Here is a 19,751-nt window from a genome sequence, read left to right on the forward strand (position 1 = left end):
TTATATATCTTATTATTTATTTAAAATACTGGGATCTTTTTAAGTGCAGATATTTTGTAACTGAAAGTTTTTAAATAATTTTCTAGAGAAATTGTTTTGTGTGCTTCTGTTTATATGATTTTCCTTTTTATTTGGACAAAATATTTTGAGTACACTGTAACACACTGGGAATAATAAGATGCACATATTTGGTATTTATTTGGTGACAAAGAACAAAGTGATGGTGTATATTTATTTTGTATTGTCTGTGTAATGATGGCTGTGAGTGGATTTGTCTTTAAGTTGCTCTTGAAATAAAAAAGAATCAACAGTGAACTTGTACACTACTGGAGTAGCAGTTTTTTTTTTTAGCACTGGCTTAAACTCTCATGTTTTAGCAACAAAACAACAAGGTGAAAGGTAATGTGAAGCCACCTCTGTTTTCACATTTTCCGCAGTTGTTTTCTCCTAGGAGCTCTACTCCCATGTAGACCAGGGGTCTCCAACAGGTCGCTCGCGAGCTACCAGTAGCTCGGCACCCGTTTCTGAGTGGCTCACTAAAGGTTCAAAGAATCCATACATTTGATAACACGTCACTTGGTAAATGTGTTTAAATTTCTATCCAATCAAATTCACAGATCAGATAAGATGATCCTTTGTCTGTCCCGCAGCAGGGAAGTTCACCTGTTGCAGCGGAAGGGTAATTAATTAATAACACCTAGTTATCAACTAAATATAAAAAATATATAAAAATGTTATGTAGAAATCAAAACTTGAGATTTGATCTAAGGCCTACTAAAATGTTCAGTTTACAATGTCAGAGTAGATGTCAAGGTTGCTATTCAAGTTCTGAAAACCTTTTTTGGCAAACCCTGTATGTAGAAACCATATACTCTTCAAAAAGCAGTGAAGAAATAACTGGAAATTCAAGTAGTACAACAGTAGTGGGTCTCTGCTTCCACCCAGTGTCAATACAAGACAAGCAGTCTGCAGTTGTCTATGGAAGAGCTTGAATTGAATTGAAGTTTTGGTATGTACCTCACCCTGTAACCTCTTGTCCAAGTCTGGCCCAACACGTGCCATGTTTTCATTCCAAAAAGGAGAAACCTCAACATTCTTCCAATACCATCCTTAAATCAGTTGCCTTATATTAATAAAAATGGTTGGTCTTAACAGCAATTTTACTGTGAATTCAGTGAATGCTTCAGAAATGGTTGTCAATCTCACGGGAAGATAAGATAATCCTTTATTCACCCCACGTCGGGGAAATAGAGCAAAGCAAACCATACTTTCATAACCTAATTTGATGGAAACCCTGCTATTTTGCAATTAAAGTATGAACTTTTTGAAACCCTTCCTATTGTTCTGCAATGGGAAAAACAGTATTGCATTACATACAATGTCTGTTAGAACAACTAAATATGAGAGAAGCAAAATAAAACATGGGAATAAAGTTTCATGATTTGCCGAAAATACCTCATTTGCATGTTGACATGCTACAAGCCAATCCATACTGAAGAAAACTCCTATTACAAAAATATCTTCCCCAGTTTGACTTTATTTGTTCATACTATTGTTCAAGTACAGACTTGCCAATAAATGAGCCAATATACTGTACAAATCAGTGAGTCAGTGAAATTTAATCATTTTAATGGTTAAAAAAATATTTCTTTGAACAAAAAAAACAACAATAGTCCCTACTTGCTGAGGAAAAGAGGGGCAAAAACAATAATGACCACCAAATGATGACAGGTAGATTGAGATAAGATGAGGTAAATGTTTTTGAGGAAAACAAAAAACAAAAGGCACAATTTACAATCAATCATGCCCTAAATTCACAACATTAATAATACCAATATATCAGTACAGCCTTTAAAAAAATCAGAAATCTGCAAAAACAAAAAATACAGACCAATTATAATATACATGGCAAATTGTGCCATTAGGCACCTTCTGTGTGCTCCAGCCTGATCAAGTGCCTCTACATGTCAAGGCCCCACCATCCTGCTGCCTAGCACTGTACAGGTTGTTGTTCCATAGCGCAGAATGACTTCAACAGACTATCTAACCACAAGACAGGAAACACAGAGTTTGGAGGGCCCAATACAGTCGTCATGGCAGAAGGCACCGCAGCCTTGGCACATGATCATCGCTTTGAGGCGGCATGAGCACTTGAGAGCCACCTCCTCAGCTGTACTGTCAGCAAAAGCCTGGATGCTGAGGGTTGTCTGACCAGAGGCTAAGCGAGGGCGAAGCTGGAGCACACTTTCTGCCATACTTCGAGAGAAACCACTGTTATCCATCATAGACAAATTGGCTGTGTAGCTAACCCCACTCTGCTTGGGTATCTTCCCATACAGTTTGAAGGGGAGGGAGGAGGCAGAGGTGGGCAAGGGGGAAGAGGAAGGAGAGCCGGAGTAGGGAGCTTTGATATTTTCCTTCTTTGCCATCCTTGCTAAAGTCATTTCCATATTGAGCAGTCCCTCCATTGCCCCTCCACTCAGATAGCCATCCATGGGATTTCCAGGCTCCTTTTTAGTGACAGTCATGTGTATAGTAGGTGAGGGTTTGGTAAGTGCCTGGCAAGAGGGATGGGTACTGATTTCATTCTTTATGGTTTGTCTTGGAAGCTGTGGGTGAGGAGGAGGAAGTTGAGACTGTGGTGGCCGCCAGTTGATCTTAATAGTAGGTACCACTTCTGTGGGACAAGGGTCAGCGTGGGGAGGAGATGGGCTATTAGGCATGATCCGATTAGGTGGCCGTGGCTTGTCCGGAGTGGTCCCTTGTACAGGCTGAGTACCAGGAGACTCTTTGATAACTACTGACTCCACAGACACAGCATTCTGAGAGCTTGTGTCCGATTTGCATCTCGAAGAGTTGGAGGATGAGAAGGGTGGTAGGGAAGTGATGACAGGTACAGCACCTGGGGGCTGCTGAGACTGATACTGTGAAACTGATACTGGCTCAATCAGACACGAGACCCCATGACCAACTGGAGACCTGTTTTGGCTCTGAGAGGCTGGAGCCACATCAGGGCTGGGGGTCAGGACTGAGACTTCAGGCCTGTTGCGAGGTCCTGGGTTCTTTGCAACGGCTGGTCTGAGTTGGAGCCCTGGTAATCGGCTAATCTCCAGCCTATTTCCAGAATGGGAGGGTAAAACCTTTTCCAGAGGTAAACTGCCCTGCAGTAGCTGGGTGACCAAAGGGTTGTTGGCTTCCACACTTGACATTGGCCTGGCTGAGCTGACCAATCTCTTGGAGGCAGGAGCAACAGCTGTGGGATGGACAGAGGGCTTCAAACCCACATGACTTTCATCAGCAGAACTCTGTCTGAAGGCTCGACAGTCATCCCCAGGCTCCTGTTTGTCCCTAAGCCCTGCTATGTGGGCAGAGTAGAGAGAATGAGGGTCCTGGCAATGGTAAGGGAGGGTAGGCTGAGAGTGAGCCAGGCCGTTGAGAAAGCAAGGCTGGATGACAGTCTGACCATGGCGGCTGGACACATGGGCCTGGATGACTGGCTGCTGGTTCTGGGCAGGGGGACTATAAATATCAAGTTGGCCATTTCTCTGAGTGCTAAGGCGGCTGCACCAGTCCTTGTCAGAGTGCTGCTGTTCATCCTCTTGGCTCTCATTATCACAGTCAGAAGCTGTTTCAGTGGAGTCGCTATGGATCCCGGCTTCATCATCTTTTTCTCCAACTGAGGAAGCTATATTCTGTGGACAGGAAACATTTGTTTGCCTAGTTTCTGTACCAGAATGAGAGAGCCCGTCCTGGGTGTCGACATGCTGGGAAACATGTTGGATCACACTGCCTTGTCCATCTTCTTTCTCTTGTTGCTGGCCCCTTTGCTGAAAAGAACTAGCCAGAGTCTGAATAACATCCACACCTTGAGCTCCAAACCTGGGAAGTGAATCTGGGATAGAAGTTGGGGCAAGAGGAGAACTTTCACAACCTGGGTTCATAATCCCTGGAGCACCAGCAGAGTCAGGCATCTGGCTTTCCTTTGCCTGCTGGGTAGTCACAGGGGCCGGTACAGTGATATGTTCTGGAGATGTTGAACCAGATGACCTGTCTGCTAGCCCATTAAAGGAACTCTCAACACAGATTGCTGTTGTTGCTACTACTTCTTCTCCAGGCATTGCGTCCCCACCCATTTCCTCTCGAGGTGGGGTTGGGGTCTGTGGAGGCTCCATGGACATGGAGGTTGAGGTAGTAGAAAGAGAAGGGGAAGGTTGGGGCGTGTGCTCTACATTGAGATGCTGTAATTGTGCTCCAGACGAATGAGTGCCTGCAGGCGACCCCTTTTCCTCCATCTCACCAACTCCTTTTCTTCCACATCCTCCTCCTCCTCCTCCTCCTCCTCCTCCTCCGGGCTCGATAGGTCCTGGATGCTCTCGTGATCGTCGTCCATTGCTGCTATCCGGTAGCCCAGTAGAAGGCCGCAACCCGACCCCACTCTGCCCTGTCCCGTCGCTAGAGGCTGCAACAGCAGCAGCGGCCTCGCGCTGGGCCCGGGCTTGCTGGGCCCGGGCTTTGATGTCCGCGAGGGTGCGTGCCCCCCCCATGCCTGACCGCCGGGAGCCTTCACCGGGTGGCACAATCCTAGGGCAGATCTGGTAGGTGGGGTGCCCTTTGACCCAGGGCGGTTTGATTCTGGACAATTGAATCTGAAACAGAGACAGAGGGACAGCAGGTCACGTCTTAGCCAAAACACAGAATTTCAGTTCAGCTTAAACAAATATGGTATCACAGTGCCACAGATATGGTGTAAGTCAGTCAGATTTCTGGAATATGATTCTACTTTGCTTGATTACAAACATAATTAACAATAATAATTAGACACACAAGTCACCCCTCCCCCACACTCTATACACATAATTAATAATATAAATTTACATATTTTTTTACATGTGGCATTCAAACTGGCTCCCACTGAGGTTTGCTGGGTTTGGTTACTGGCTCTCTCAGTGACCATCTGTGTCCAACATTGAAGCATGTCCTTTCCTTTCCTTTCCCCAAATGTGTAAAAATGTGGCGCATTTCATTCCATCTTTAACCATACACGGGTAGCTTAAACATGATGTGGCAAACTATTACCCGGATGGGCGGCACCTTGGGCTCTTCTGCTGTCGGCTGCGGCTTTTCTGAACAGACACCGTCAATTGTGGTACGAAAGGACTGACGGTCATCAACTCGCGGCCTCTTTTCGGGGTAGCTGGAGAAGGCCTGAGTCTCATCTGGTCGTCTCTTCTGCTCCTTCATTTGGGCACTTGGTACAGGGGTGGTGGCTGGGCTAGCAGAGGGGCTGCTCTCACGGCTGCTAGTCGCTGTGCCCCCTGTGATTGAAGTAACCACGGAGGCAGTGTCATCCAGGGGATCAACAGCAGCAGCAGCAGTGGAGGATGCTGAGGAGGATGAAGAAGAGTCCATGCCTGTAGCAAAGTCTCCCTGCCTATCAGAAGGTGAGGAGGCAAGGGAGGAAGCTGAAGAAGATGATGAGGGGGAGGAGGAAGGGGAGGAGGGAGAAGCCAGCACAGGTGCAGCCTCCTCAGGGAGCGAGTGGGGGGTAACTTCAGGCTCCTCGTTGGCACTGGTCGATGCTGGGCTGGGGCTGGGGCTGGGAGTAGGGGTGGGGGCTTGCAATGCGACTTGCTCTGGAGCGGAGGAGGATTTTGGTTCGACTGACGCACTCTCCGTTGGGAGCTCCAGGCCAGACTCAGCTTGCAGCACTACCTCAGCTTGAACCACAGTGTCATCAGACATAGGTGACCCCACAGACACTGCAGATGTATCCAGTGCAGCGCTGCCCTCCATTATTTCTGCCGACTGCAAAGCAGGAGGAGAGGCCTTGCAGAGGGTCCTGCGTGCTCTGCGTCGCAAGTCAGCTCGGGTACGTCTCCTCATTCTTCCATCTCTCCTCCGGCGACCCACGCTTCTTCTCTTGGGGGCACCAGTTTGCACCACAGCTACACTGTTGTCCATAACACTAGCCGCTACATCAGTGGATTCACTCATGGTTAGCTTGAGGGACTCTTCTTGGGTCAGGCCAGATCTGCAGGTGAAAAGTCAAAATTGTATGCATGTTAATCTGAAATCTACTTTATTTACACTGACTGAAAAGGTCAGTTTTTAAAGCTTTTAGAATTAAAATGACCATATTTTTCCTTACAAACAGCTCAGGGTTTTGTGATTTAGAGAGTGTAAACAATCAAAAAATATAATGGATAACTCAAGGTAACATATCAGTAAAAAAGTTTCTAAAATTATTGTTGTTTGATCAAGTGTTAATGCAGAGGTTACCAAACGTTTTTTGCAGAGCCCCCCTTTTGTACATAAGGAAATCTATACACGTTCTTACTTTTGACCATGGTACTCTTCAAAAAACTTCTCCTTCCAGGCCTCGACCTTCTTCTCTTTCTCCATTTCCTGTCGGAAACGCACCTGCATCTCATGGGTGAACTCACCTGCAAAGTTAATAGACAGCAAAGATTAAAATGCTCCATACATTAAAAATGAGGTTTGGTATCATAGAAAACGTTGAGTTCTGTGGCAGCAATGCTACCAAGTGTGTTTGCTTGGAGTAGAGACTAGAGATCAGTAGAAGGGTGGGCTAAGGTCAGAATAAAGTTATGTGTCCCATTTATTTTTTTCAAGTACAATTTTTCCATTAGTCCAAAGAGAATGCCCTTTACTGCAGTGTTTTTCAACCTTTTTTGAGCCAAGGCAATTTTTGACATAAAAAAAATACCTGTACCTGAAGTACCACATAGTCCTGGTTGTTGATGATCAATACCACAATTACAAAACCAAACCAACGGATTTGATCGTAACCAGAATGCAGAATGCGGTCTCGAATGGCAGTGGTAATGTGACAGCTGCATCACTCACCCTCAGCCAGCCTCTCCTTCCAGCTCTGCGAGGCATGGGTGAAGAACTCATTGTTGAGAGCTGAATTGCTGAGTCTGGCCATGCCATCAGGTCCAATCTGTGAAAGAACATAGACAGATCAGAACTGCACGTATAAATCATGCAATAAAGACACAAGATGAACAGGTCAACACTGTGTACTGGTCTGATGGCAGCGGCTCACAATGAAAGGCGCCAACATGAGAGGGGCAATTTAGATGTAACCAATGCTAAAGGCCTTGGCCTCCAGCGCCACCGTATGAAATCTAGGAGTTCTAGGAGGATCTTTGATCAGGATTTGTCGTTTAACCCCCACATAAAACAAATTTTAAGGCTTGCATTCTTTCACTTATGCAACATCACATAAATCAAGCACATTCTGTCACAGAATGATGCAGAAAAACGTGTCCATTCTTCAATTGGTCCAGAATGCAACTGCACGTGTCCTGACCACAACTAGGAAAGGGGATGACAATTTCTCCCATTTTAGCTTCCCTGTACTGGCTTCCAGATAGTAGTACTATATTATCCCCGTAGAACAGTGTTTTTCACACTAGTGTGCCGTGAGAGATCGTCAGGTGTGCCATGGGAAATTATCCAACTTCCCTTAGTAAGTCTGCGAGCCGATCTGGTCCGCGAGACAGACCGGAAGATTACTAATTTCGAAGCGCACACTTCCCCGCACCCCCCCTCAACAGAAGGGTTACTTGTGGTTCCTAGTATCTCCAAAAACCGAACGGGGGGATAGAGCCTTCAGTTATCTGGCTCCCCTCTTGTGGAACCACGTCCCAGATACGGTCCGGGGGGGCAGACATCCTTAAACCAGACTTAGTCAACAGGCGGCCCGTGGGCCGGATGCTTATTTTGTGGCCCCCGACATGCCTGGTTATGAATGGAAAATAATTATAATTAGCCAACCAAAATCGTGTGAAAATTATGCAGTGCGCCTTTAATTTAAGTTCCAGCTGCAGTTGTCTGATTCAACCGTGACCAGGAGAGTGGAAGAAATTTCAGAAAATCTTTTATCACAGTTGCTTTTATCACATTGAAAGTGCCGAGCACTTTAGTCTAGCATCGGATGAATCCACCAACCGCACAGACATCATCACAGACAGCTTATAGTCTGGGTGCACTTTCTCAAAGGGGACACATTTGCCAAGGAAATGCTGGCTTTGCTACCGCTAACAGGGCAAACACGGGGAGAGGACATTTATTCTGCGTTGATGAGCTTTTTTCACGGACCAGGCAAAAACATCAACTTAAAAAAGCTGGTTTCTCTGACTACTGATGGGGCTCCTTCCATGGTAGGAAAGGAGAAAGGATTAATTGCTTTGCTCAGAAAAGATCCTGAAACGCCGCAAGCTGAGAGATAGAGAGCTCAAAGTGACAATGGACTCTGTGACACGAACAGTCAATTTTATTCTCTTATTATCCCCACCCCTTACTGCGCCTACCTCACGGAATTGAAAGAGGAGTTTTCCTCCCGGTTAGTGGACGTTAAGTCCTTGGAACCCGTGCTGGCATTCACAGAGAATCCATTTGCTTGTGACGTACAGGCTACTTCAGTCTCAGTCGCATCTGTGCAATTTGGAGTCGAAAGGGCTGCGTTTGAGGAACAACTCAGTGTGAGTTGCAGCACAACAACATCCTCAAAGAAAGACACAAGGAGGAGAGCATTGGCACATTCTGGATATCCTGTGTTCTGAAGAACACATACCCTGCATTAATCCTGTGTGCTCAGAAAATCCTGACCTGCTTTGGATCTACTTATGTATGTGAAAGCTCCTTCTCTGCCATGGGAATAATTAAATCAAAGCAGCGTTCCCGTCTAACTGACATTTGACAGACTATCTCAGAGCAGCTACAACTGAGCAACAACCAGATCTGAAAGTACTTGTGAAAAGAATGCAGACTCAGACTGGTACAGATACATGTTAATAATATGTGTATTTGTGGCCCTTTGCACCTGTTGTGGTTTAAATGTGGCCATCTTGGCCTCTGAAGTTGAGTACCCCTGCTTTAAACTTTACTTTGATAAAGCTTATAAATTAGTTAGGGCCGGCTAGGCTTGCCTTGGACCAGACCCTAGTTATGCTGCTATAGGCCTACCTGCTGGGGGACTTCTCATGATGCACTGAGCTCCACTCTCCTCCTCCCCTCTATCCGTGCATATCCATGTCATTGCATCATTCCTGCATTTCCTTAACTCTACTTCAAGAGGGTGCAGCAGCTTTACTGGTTTTAAATAAAAAAATGACATGATGGCTAAAATCAATCCCATCATGTACATAACACGCATAAAAAGCAAACACTGTTGTCAAATACTGTTGCTGTTGTTGAATGGTAAATATGTATTAACTGGTTACTTGGGTTTTTATACTACAGTGTTAATTTTCACAGAGCCCATTCTCCTGCCCAGGGACTACAGATGTAAGTTAGCTTATAGCTTTTTCTTGCACAAGAAGCTGTGCAGTTCCTAAATAAACAAATAAAGCAAAATCAATAATACCTACAATAGATCTAACAAGTTAAAAGCTTGTGCTCAATGTTACTTAAGGAGAAAACCAGTACCTACCTGTCTGTCCACCTCAGGCAGCAGCTGCAGCAGCTGCTGTTGGGAATGTGCAGGGAAGGCGGAGAAGGTCCTAACATTGATCAGAGCCCTGATGTTCGTGTTTACCAGGATGGACCCTGGCGTTTCGAAGTCAACATCCACCCCCCGACTCCTCTTCAAAGGCCCTGCCAAAACAAAAACCAGGAGACCAAAACTTGAAATCTATTAACATCACACAAATATCATTACTTACCTCTATTTATATCCGACATTTAGATAGTGGCCGAATGGATTCAGTTAAACTTAAAAAAATGTTTTATGCTTTTACCAACAATTGTTTCCATCCTCAATGCCTTTGAAAAAAAATAAAAACGTATTACTTTCTATTATTTTGTGCTTACTCACAAAAGTAATTGCACATGGTACATTTGACAGAAAGCGGATGTGTCAGGACAGGACATGTGACCTGAATTCATGCATAAGCCTGGCATGAATAGTTTCTCTATAGCCCTTGTTACAAATGTGAACGTGAATATTAATTCATACCTTCGGAATAGTCAAACAGTATGGAATATTTAGGTTGTGTCCCAATACCTGGTGAGCTGGCTACAGAATCAGCTGCCTATGTAGACAGGGTAATCAGCTACCTAAGTAGTCTACTCGGGCAGCGTATTGGGACACCCTATGTTTCAACAGATATGTCACAAATTGTAAGATGAGATTCATGGCTGAGAATTTATTTAACATTTATACCTATGTCCTACTTAGCATCTTAACCCCCACATTGGTAAATACTCTTTAAGGAAAACCATTTAGGGTCATTTCTAAGACTTAAGATACATACAAAAACATTGTGAATCTTGAAGTAAGTTCTCTTTAAAAACAAAAATCCAGAACTATAACCGTTTTAAGCTATACCATTTACTATGCTATTATCAATCCTAGACCTAATAGTTTACTACACTATTACTTAAGCTATACTAGGAGTTAGTTTATTTGAGATGTTTTACAGCTTTCCCTCGAATGCATCATCCTAGATTTGGTATCTTTGAAAACACTGAGCGTTACAATATAATATAAAACTTATGACCATTGTGACTTTTGCCACAATGGCACGATGACTTAGAATTCTATCAAAATAAGGCATCTTAGTGGGCAGCGTCTAAGAATTGGACGCTGATTGGGACAGCCTCCGTGTTGGGGTGCGCATTTGATGACTTAAAATGCCGACTATATGAAGCTCACTAAGAATTGGGACAGCCTCTGTGGCGGGGGCGCACACACGATGACTAAAAATGCCGACTATGTAGGCAGCTCACTAGATATTGGGACAGACTCAAAATGTGATAAATTATCATTTACCTAAAAAAATAAAGTATAGCACCACTGTCATAATCAAATAAAAAATGTTGTGACATGCCATTTATGAAGGGTTTGTATTCACAAGTGAATGAATTATATTTCCAATGCACCATTTGTCAATTGTCTTGCCACATCAAAATTAAAATCAGATCAAGAACCTGTTAACAGGTGTATTGAAAGCAAGAAGTGAAGCTGAGCTGATAATGTTTCCAAATTGTTATTAATAAATACTTCATGTATTGTACACTGTATGTAGTTTGTATTCACATTTGTGGAAATGGTTTCAGAAAAAAACCCTGAAAGACACTTCATATTCAGATCATCGAATGCAGATGATGTTCTTCCTGCGGCAGCTGAAGAATTTCAGCCTGCCAAAGACAATGATGGTGCACTTCTACTCTGCCATCATTGAGTCCATCCTCACCTCCTCCATCACCGTCTGGTTCGCTGCAGCCACTGTCAAGGACAAAGGCAGGCTGCAGCGTATCATACGCTGTGCAGAGAAGGTGATCGGCTGCAACCTGCCGTCCCTCCAGGACCTGTACGCCTCTCGGACCCTGAAGCGGGCTGGCAAGATTCTGGCCGACCCCTCCCACCCTGGACACAAGCTGTTTTCAACCCTCCCCTCTGGCAGAAGGCTGAGGTCCATCAGGACCAAAACCTCACGCCACAAATCCAGCTTCTTTCCCTCTGCAGTGGGCCTTATCAACAAGGCTTGGGCTTCCACTGACTTCACAATAAACCCCGCATGTTCACTTTATTTAACCGTATTCAATTTAGTTAATTTATTTCATTTAGTGTGTTTTTAATTTAATTATTTGCCGAGCTGCTTTTTTTATATGTTGTTTTAAATGTTGTTTCTTGTTGTCTTTTTATATGTACGCACCAAGGACCAGAGCAAATTCCTTTTAAGTGTAAAATGAATTGGCGAATAAAGCTATCCTGATTCTGATAAGAGTATAGACCGACTCATGTTCTCACGTTTGTAACAGTGCTTCAACATCTCACAATTTCCTTGGTCCTCTAGTAGTAACAAGCATAGCAAAACTGGAAGGGCTGCTTTACAATGATACTGTGAATATGCATCACTGACCAGGATCTTAACATTTTAGTTACAAATGTTTGCACGCAGTAGGTGAAAATGCAGTGATACTCCAACTAATTCCTTCAGTGTGAAGATAACAAAAATAGGACTGTTCCAGTGACACAGAGGAAATGGCAGAGTATGTTTCTTACCTGAAGGAACATGCTCTCCGTTGACTTTAAGTGGCGTGAGGACAACACGAGGCATCATGACAGCTTTCTTTCTCTGCCTCCCTGACTGCAGCAACACAGTACATAAGATTAAAGTGAGCATGTGGCAGCAGCACTGTTTCACAGCCCCAAAGTCCCAAAATTGTGGAGTTTCAGCTCCTCTGCTATTGTGTGTTACTTCACAAACACCATACAGTAGACCACAACGAATGACATGAAGACAAACTATCACAAACTGGCTCTTAGGGCCATGATAAACACAGCATTTCAAAGATTAAATCAAAAGATTTATTTAACAAAAATGACTGAAATTAATGTCCCCCGCATATGGGGTCCCAAAAGATCCCATATGCCCCCCCAAAAAACTGAAGAAGCCCAAACCACCAACTCTACCCCTACACCAACCTCTGCAGGTACCTGAAATACAAAATTTAGATGGAGAATGTATACAACAGGGGCCATAGGCCTGTGTTGGTGTCTCATTGCATGCATCTCAAGACATGCGACTGTTTTCAGTCTGTCTTATGAGTCTTACTTGAACCGAACTTTTCCATTGCACATTTCTTCAGATGATTTGTATAGGAGGATTGTGGTGCTTCTGAGCTAGTTCCTGGATTTTGTTTCTGGAGGTACTTGTTTGACAAACACTCAGTTCCCATGGTAAATAATGAGCAAAATGGCTTCATGTGAGGTCAGCTGTACCTGTCTGGAGCGACTCAGTCTGGTTTGGGCATGCTGGGTGTGTTGGCTTTGCATTTCTGTGCGTCCCTGCTGCCCTGTTGCTCTGCTGAGGCGGGTCTGAGGCTGGCTGCTGGGAGCCTGGAGCTCTGTGGAGCAGGAGGCACTAGATGAGCTCTCATCCACTGAGGCTAAAACAAGAGATCAAGCAGTGATGTTTTCACGCTGTCACAAATATGTTGACTGGTTGAGACTATTTGCTGTAGTGTAGGAAATCACAGTCAGTAACTACTAACTGTTACCATCATTGTCTCCACTGGCAGCAGCAGTAGTCTCTGTGGAGTCACAGCTCTCCTGCCCAGTAGCCTCACTGGAGCCATCAGGGGCCAGACCTGAGGCTGTGGTAGCGTTACTGCTGGTGGTGCCTGGGGGAGCAGTATTACCTGTCAGCTCTGCAGGCATCTCTGACTCTGTCGAAGTCTTTGTCCACTGCAGGGCATTCTTCTACAATGACAATACAGCGTTAGGGTTGATTTGAAATCAATGAGTTTTCTATTAAAAACATACAAAAAATTTTTGAAACATACATTACATGTCATTTAATAGATTTGCACAACCAACCATCAAGACCATTTGCTAATAAGGGTGCATTTTCCACAAATTATGACAAACTACCAGATATATTCTGCAAATAATTTCAAGTGTGGGAGACAAGACCATGTATTCAATTTGGTAGAAATGTATGGAGCTGTCAAAAAAATGTCCCAGATGCAAGTTAAAACGACACCCAGTGTCATTGTGTTTTAAAGTGTTTGCTGTGGTAATATAAATACACTGGTAGGACCCCTACTACAGCCTGTGAAGAGAAGTATGTGCACTAAGGTGCCTTCAACACATGTGCGCAGCACCAGCTGATCTTAAGAATGACTGCTGTATTCATGTTATCTGAACTGATTACCTGATGGCTGAACTGATTACCTCATGAGGATGTGTTAACTGCAAACTATTCACTGCTATGATTAACAACCGTGAGTGTGTAACTCATATTTACAATGTTTGTATGGGGTCATAGATGATGCATGTAAAAATATATTAATGGTTATGTACCTTGAGAGTGAAGAGGCTCATGCGTCCAGGCAGTTTGAAGAAAATGCTGTTCTTGACTCTGTCTCCCCTCACCTGAGAGTGCAGCATTGTGACCAAACAAGCCAGAGGAGCTGTACCACTGCACAGATGCACACATGTATGCACACAAACAAATAAACACACTTTTCAGTTTGTGCTCATCTAACAGGACAAAGATGAGTCAGCTGAAAACAAAGACACACTTTTGAGGATTAAAGATGTTTCAACCTCAATGCTAAATTCAAGTTGACAAACAAAATAAACTTGGCAATTCGGCACATGAACAAATCAAATAACTCAACGCTAACAGCAATTATGCTAAACAATTAATGTGTGAGAAAAAGGGGAAACAGTGAAAACTATGTTTGTTTGTTTTTTTTCGATTTTGTGAATTAAGGACAGAATGCGGTTCCCAAGATTTTTATTCTGCAATAAAATCATTTTTTTTCCAATATGTTCGTAGGTTTGTGTTGAGCTGCAAGGACTACTTTTCCTACAATAGCCTCCAAACATGCCAAAAACATTAGTTCAGGGGTCCAGCATTTGGTTGGAATGCTTTACATTTTCATAAAATCTTATCTTGTCTTGTTTTTTAACTGCATTATCAAATTACAGTAGTGGGAGACATGAATGGGACCACCCTTGCACCTAAATAATGACATCATGAATCAAGCAGGTGGCTGCGCCTTGCAACTCTGGGTTCCTTCTCAAGTACAAGTGCCACATCAAATTTCTTGGCTCCTTCCATACCATCAAGTACCTCCACAAATACTGTATGTCCACAAGGGAGTTGAAATCAGTATTGTCACCATCTAAGACAAGACTCAGATATCCAGGTTCATCAATGCAAGGATGATTAATGATCATGATGATCCTTAACTCACTGACAACCTCTAGAATACCTGACCTGATAATTAAAGTGAAAATAGGAGCTCCAGTCATGCTGCTCGAATGAGGTCCTGCTTGAACTCTCCAGTCAAAGGATCTTCCTGCCAAGGATTCCTCACCATCACAGAAATGATGAGCTTCCCATTTGACCTTTTTCGGGTGGCATTTCCCTGTAAGGATGGCTTTCGCAGTAACCACCAACAAATGTCAAGGTCAAGAAAATGAGCGAGGTGGCATCTATTTCCCTCAGCCCGTGTTCTTTCACGGCCAGCAGTGCACAGCCTTCTCCAGGCCAGCAGCGTGAAAGTTCTTATTGTTGGTACTTTCTTTATCACCTCTAGTCATCATAACCTAACCACTAAAAGCAAGAGTACATACGAGAGCATGACGTTTAGGCATGGTCGTTAAAGGAAAATAAATCTTACGACTTACCTCCTATGTAGGTCATCAGCATGTCCAGTAGTTCATGTGGGGATATAAAGGGGAATAAAATAACACAATTAAAACCAGCGACATCACAGCCATGTGCATTTTTGAGATGGGTCTACAATGCTGTCGGTGAATGCATAAATAAATCTAACTAATAATGCATATTGATTCAACAAACTGGATTACAATTTAGATTCAACAGCGGCTAACATTCAAAATTTTTGGCTGTTATTTGCCGATTGTTCTGACGTTACTTTTTCCCCTGAACATGTCAAATCAGCAAAAAAAAACTTACATTAACCTATGTCAACAAGAATTTGGGAATACGAACACAAAGAGGATCCCACAGGCGTACTTATTTCTAGGATATACATTTCCATCTTCCTTGCTAAAAGCGATAAAAGTGTGTAGATGAAAGAAAAGTGGGAAAAGGAAGGGAACATTAACCTTTCAAAGGAGACCAAGTGGTCTTCCACAAACTCCAGAAACATTGCAAGAACAATATAATTTGGCCTCCAGGACTCCAAAGCTACCAAAGTAAGATGCGATTCCAATTTCATTTTACTGAGCAAAGCTTCTGTAACAAAACTCATAAACGTTGAGCACTATTCCCACAAGCCTGCTTATGCCTACATCTACCTGTGACCAGCAATGCCTGTCCATATTCTTCATAATGTTGATGTCCCAAGTCTGCATTACTTAAATTTTGAAGTGAAAGCATTGGAGATGCTAATTTATCATGGTGAAAATCAATGTTTTCAACTATTATATTCCAATCGTATGCGAAGCATTTAATTCAGACACACATTTTGTTTATCCTGAATAATTGTAAACAGAGATGGAGGGAAGCCACAAATCAAATGGGGCAGAGCTACGATCTGGCAATAATTACAATAATCCTGGCTAAACAGGCATGATTAAAACAGTAGGCTGATTAAGTCATGATGACCAAAAAGCATTCATTTGTTCAAGGCTGCTCAATTACACAAGCTCCTCACACCAATAGTCAGGTCTATGAGAATTCTCTGCATCATAAGAACAATTATAACAGTTGTTAATCAACAAAAGAAGTGTACTGAAAAGAACATGACACTTAGGCTGTATTCAAACCTGTGGTTTGTTTGATTTGTTTGTGGGAATGATGTTTACAAAGAATCCTTGATTGTATTTGTGTTTACACCTTAATGATTACCAGTGGCCCAAAATTTGTATGCAAATGTCACACGCTTGCAAACTGGTTTGCGGTTGGTCAGAATTAACCAATTCATTCATTTCCATTTTCACCTATGTCGCATGTCTGTCATGTATGTGTTCTCATTATATTTTGTGTTTTCTTCCCTAGAAAAAAAAAGTCTCATAACTGAATGCTCATTGTTATGTCAGTTGCTTTCTCCAATAAAAATATTCAGTGTAGAAAAAAAAGGATTGACCAGGAAGTTAACCCCTTACCAGGAAAAAGATTTGTTCTTTGCCTGGACAAAATCCCAAACAAAATCTAAAGTGGTGCAGTAGCATGTGCATAATTGCTTTGCTCGCTAACATCTCATTGGTTCACCAATGTTAGGTATATCGAAAGTACATTAATTCGAGTGAGCATAAAGGCTATGGTGTCGAAAACAATGTCTTGATGCATCTTATCAGCAGATGCACTGCCTCAAGTCACTTAAAACAATATTTATAAGCCTATGCATTATCAGCAAACTTTTCATCGGTTAATTGAGTTGGCTGCATTCTCACTGCAAACACACCACTCACATGGAGTGACTGCAAGCGTGCCGAAACCACCCTCCATTGATGGTTTCGGAACAGTTGATTTGGTCCGGACACGAGTGCAATTTTGGTGTTCACAGGTGCACAAAGAGCTAGGGGGGCAAACCCCCCAGGTTTTGCTCCAAACAAGCTAGGTCTGAATACAGCCTTAAAGTGTGTGGGTGTATATCTGACCGCATTTCCTTGAGCCCCTTGGTCTGAATGACGTGAAGAATTTGTTTGGGAGTCATAGGAGCATCAGAGAAGTTCTCCAACACCTGTAAAACATGCACAACAATAAGACTCCTCAGAGAAAAACCCTCGACACAAGACAAAACACAGTAGATCCTGACTGGCTGAGGAATGTAGACTTGATTAAACATCATCTGTACCCGGATCTTAAACTTAAACTTCACCTCTACATCAAAATTAACTATTTCCCCATTAACCAGCGTTACTTGTCTTTATTATGATGTTTTTTCCTGTGTCACATTGTTAGTTTTTTGCCTGATGGTCACAGTGAAAGAAAAGAATTACATTAAAAATAATAACTATGGGCTGATTTTCCTTCAAAATGCAGTCAATAACTTTCCACTGAATTACTCAAAACCAGAGAAACATTGTTCCACTAAAAAGTTGCCTTAAAAAACCCAAACATCTACAGTCCAACCCAATAGCATTGGCCTTCGGACAGAAATGTGTAGCTGGTACAGATAGTTGCAATGATCAATTTATTGTGACCATTTTCCAACATTGCTACTCCACCATTATTTTTTAAAACACCATCCAATGAAGAATGCTCCACTAAAATATATATATATATGCTTTATTTCCTTCTTACCCTTCCATCCCAACAGAAGGTTCATAGAGATCACCATTAAAATGATGGACATTATGGATTTAAAAGAAATTATATCTAAAACACCACATTGGAGTTTTTGTTCATCTTAGCCCACTGACTATAAGTGGTATAGTGATTTCAGTGTAATACAATGTGCCTTCCATTTAAACAAGCATCTGTGTGAGCAAAGAACAGGAGGGTGGAAGATGACTTTGCTATCTTGCAATTCCATCCATGCAAACATAAGTTTGTAACAAAATCTGGGTGATTACAGACAAACATGTACTGATGTACTGGAATTGGAATGCATCTGTAATGTCCTGTGAAAATTAGAACTTTGAAAGTGGTGTTTTTTGTAGAAAGCATTGATTGGAGCACTAGGTCAATGATCAATATTGATGACTGGCCGTTAACTGAATCCTATGTATGGTACAGAGTCATTGGTCAATATAAATAAGGATTGGGCTTCATTGTCGCCTGGTTTCATCGAAGCAGAGGAGCAGTAATATATAAACAGTAGCCTGAAAAGGGCTCTGTGAATAAAAACGCAGAAGAGGTGAAGCCAAAGTTGTCAACCAAATCTCAATAAACCATCCACTCAACCCCGCACTGACTCTGAAGAATCTTATCAAGCAATGGAAATGAATGCCTCAATCCAACGATATTAAGTTTAACTAACATGATCTTAGCGTGACTGGGGTGTGGTTGTATGTATTCGTGTTGGGTTTTTGTGTCTTTTCATTCAGAGCTGCCGAAGTCTCCATGCAGAGCTCTGTTACTTTGAGTTAGCAATTAGCTTTTACAGCCAGGATTTGCAAATGTTTTAGGGTGGATGTCGTTACATGTCGGATGTATTAGGAATTAAGCTAGATCGGTTTGCTCACTTCTTTATTGTTATTCAGACCAAATGCATAACTGTGTCGCGACACCCTGTCGTCCCTGTCGAAGATGACAATGAGGAATGGGCTAGCTAGCAAACAAAGGGCTCAAAACAGGAGAGGTGGTTGATAGCCTCAACAGCTAGCCCCCGCCCCCCAGCTAGCCGTTAGCATCCTGCGTTTAGTATCTGAGCTCTTCATACCGTTAGCAGTAACAAAGACAAGGTGTAAACACGACACATTCCTTCTCGTTCCGATCTAAATCGAACAGATGGCAACCAACCCATAACTAAACAACTATCTAGCTGTTATCAAAGCAGAGCCCAGTCGGTGGTTGGGAGGAAGATTCCCGAGTACAAACAGGCATATGGATCTATTATTTCCCAATAAACCACAAAAGCGATCAAGTGTAAGCTATAAATACGCCATTTACCATACGAGCCGCCTCAGCCCAGGTCCGCTCCTTCTTTCTCTTTTGTTTGTCCTTCATTTCCTTGCCGTCGATGTCTGAGACTAGCCTACTTGGTGTGTAAAGGCAACCTCAATCCGGTTAGCAAGCTGGCTAAATACGTTAGGTTAACTACTTGGTCCCAGAACAAGCGCTTGGCTGAGCTGGAGACGACTGTGTGCTAGTGTATGTCTGCTAGTCTCTCTTATTAGTCAGCTTAGTGTGTTGCTAATAGCTTAGCACATATCTGTTCTCTCAGCACAGAGCTGTGTGCGTATACGGCTGATTGTGCTGCTACTGCTGCAGGACAAACCTCAGTGGAATGCAATAACCAGGTCAAAGGTCAAACCCTCCGCAAGAATGCAACAAAACAACCCGCTACAGCCGTCTGAAGTCAATGTTTACGATGTCTGAAACATCGTAAACATTGCATCTTCATGCAAGTAATCGCCGTAAATATTAGTATCCTTCCTTCTTTTCAGCATATATAGGGATGATGACGCTGGTGAATAATCTATCTTTATCATTCCAACCTTCATTTCGTGTGATCAGGACAATTTAGGAAGAACTGTCATTTACTGATGCATTACCAAAAACAGAAAAAAACACTACTACTGTTACAATAACAATAGCAACAGTATCAATAATAATAGCTCTTAC

At 42.8% G+C, this 19,751-nt stretch overlaps 1 protein-coding gene across 3 annotated transcripts; it reads right to left on the bottom strand.

Moving 5' to 3' along the window:
* Positions 1–1,519: 1,519 nt before the first annotated feature.
* asxl1 (ASXL transcriptional regulator 1) lies at positions 1,520–19,418 on the bottom strand. 3 transcript variants are annotated; one of them, XM_076166365.1, is made up of 11 exons: positions 19,077–19,418; positions 17,119–17,202; positions 13,841–13,960; positions 13,036–13,237; positions 12,758–12,924; positions 12,038–12,122; positions 9,461–9,624; positions 6,868–6,964; positions 6,338–6,443; positions 5,077–6,031; positions 1,520–4,646 (listed from the first exon to the last, which is right to left on the bottom strand). In XM_076166365.1, exons 1-11 carry the CDS (start codon positions 19,131–19,133, stop codon positions 2,040–2,042), a joined length of 4,644 nt encoding a protein of 1,547 aa, XP_076022480.1. In that variant the 5' UTR covers positions 19,134–19,418; the 3' UTR covers positions 1,520–2,039. The 3 variants fall into 3 exon arrangements, with proteins under 3 accessions (XP_076022480.1, XP_076022481.1, XP_076022482.1); XM_076166366.1 differs by lacking the exons at positions 17,119–17,202; positions 19,077–19,418 and adding an exon at positions 15,179–17,040 and having other exon boundaries at positions 13,841–13,958; XM_076166367.1 differs by lacking the exons at positions 9,461–9,624; positions 12,038–12,122; positions 12,758–12,924; ... (2 more) ...; positions 17,119–17,202; positions 19,077–19,418 and adding an exon at positions 8,340–8,447.
* Positions 19,419–19,751: the final 333 nt, after the last annotated feature.

Source organism: Genypterus blacodes, unplaced genomic scaffold, assembly GCF_046128005.1.
Source record: "Genypterus blacodes isolate CSIRO-AG114 ecotype Tasmania unplaced genomic scaffold, CSIRO-AGI_Gbla_v1 ptg000156l_1, whole genome shotgun sequence".
In the NCBI taxonomy this organism is placed as follows: domain Eukaryota; kingdom Metazoa; phylum Chordata; class Actinopteri; order Ophidiiformes; family Ophidiidae; genus Genypterus; species Genypterus blacodes.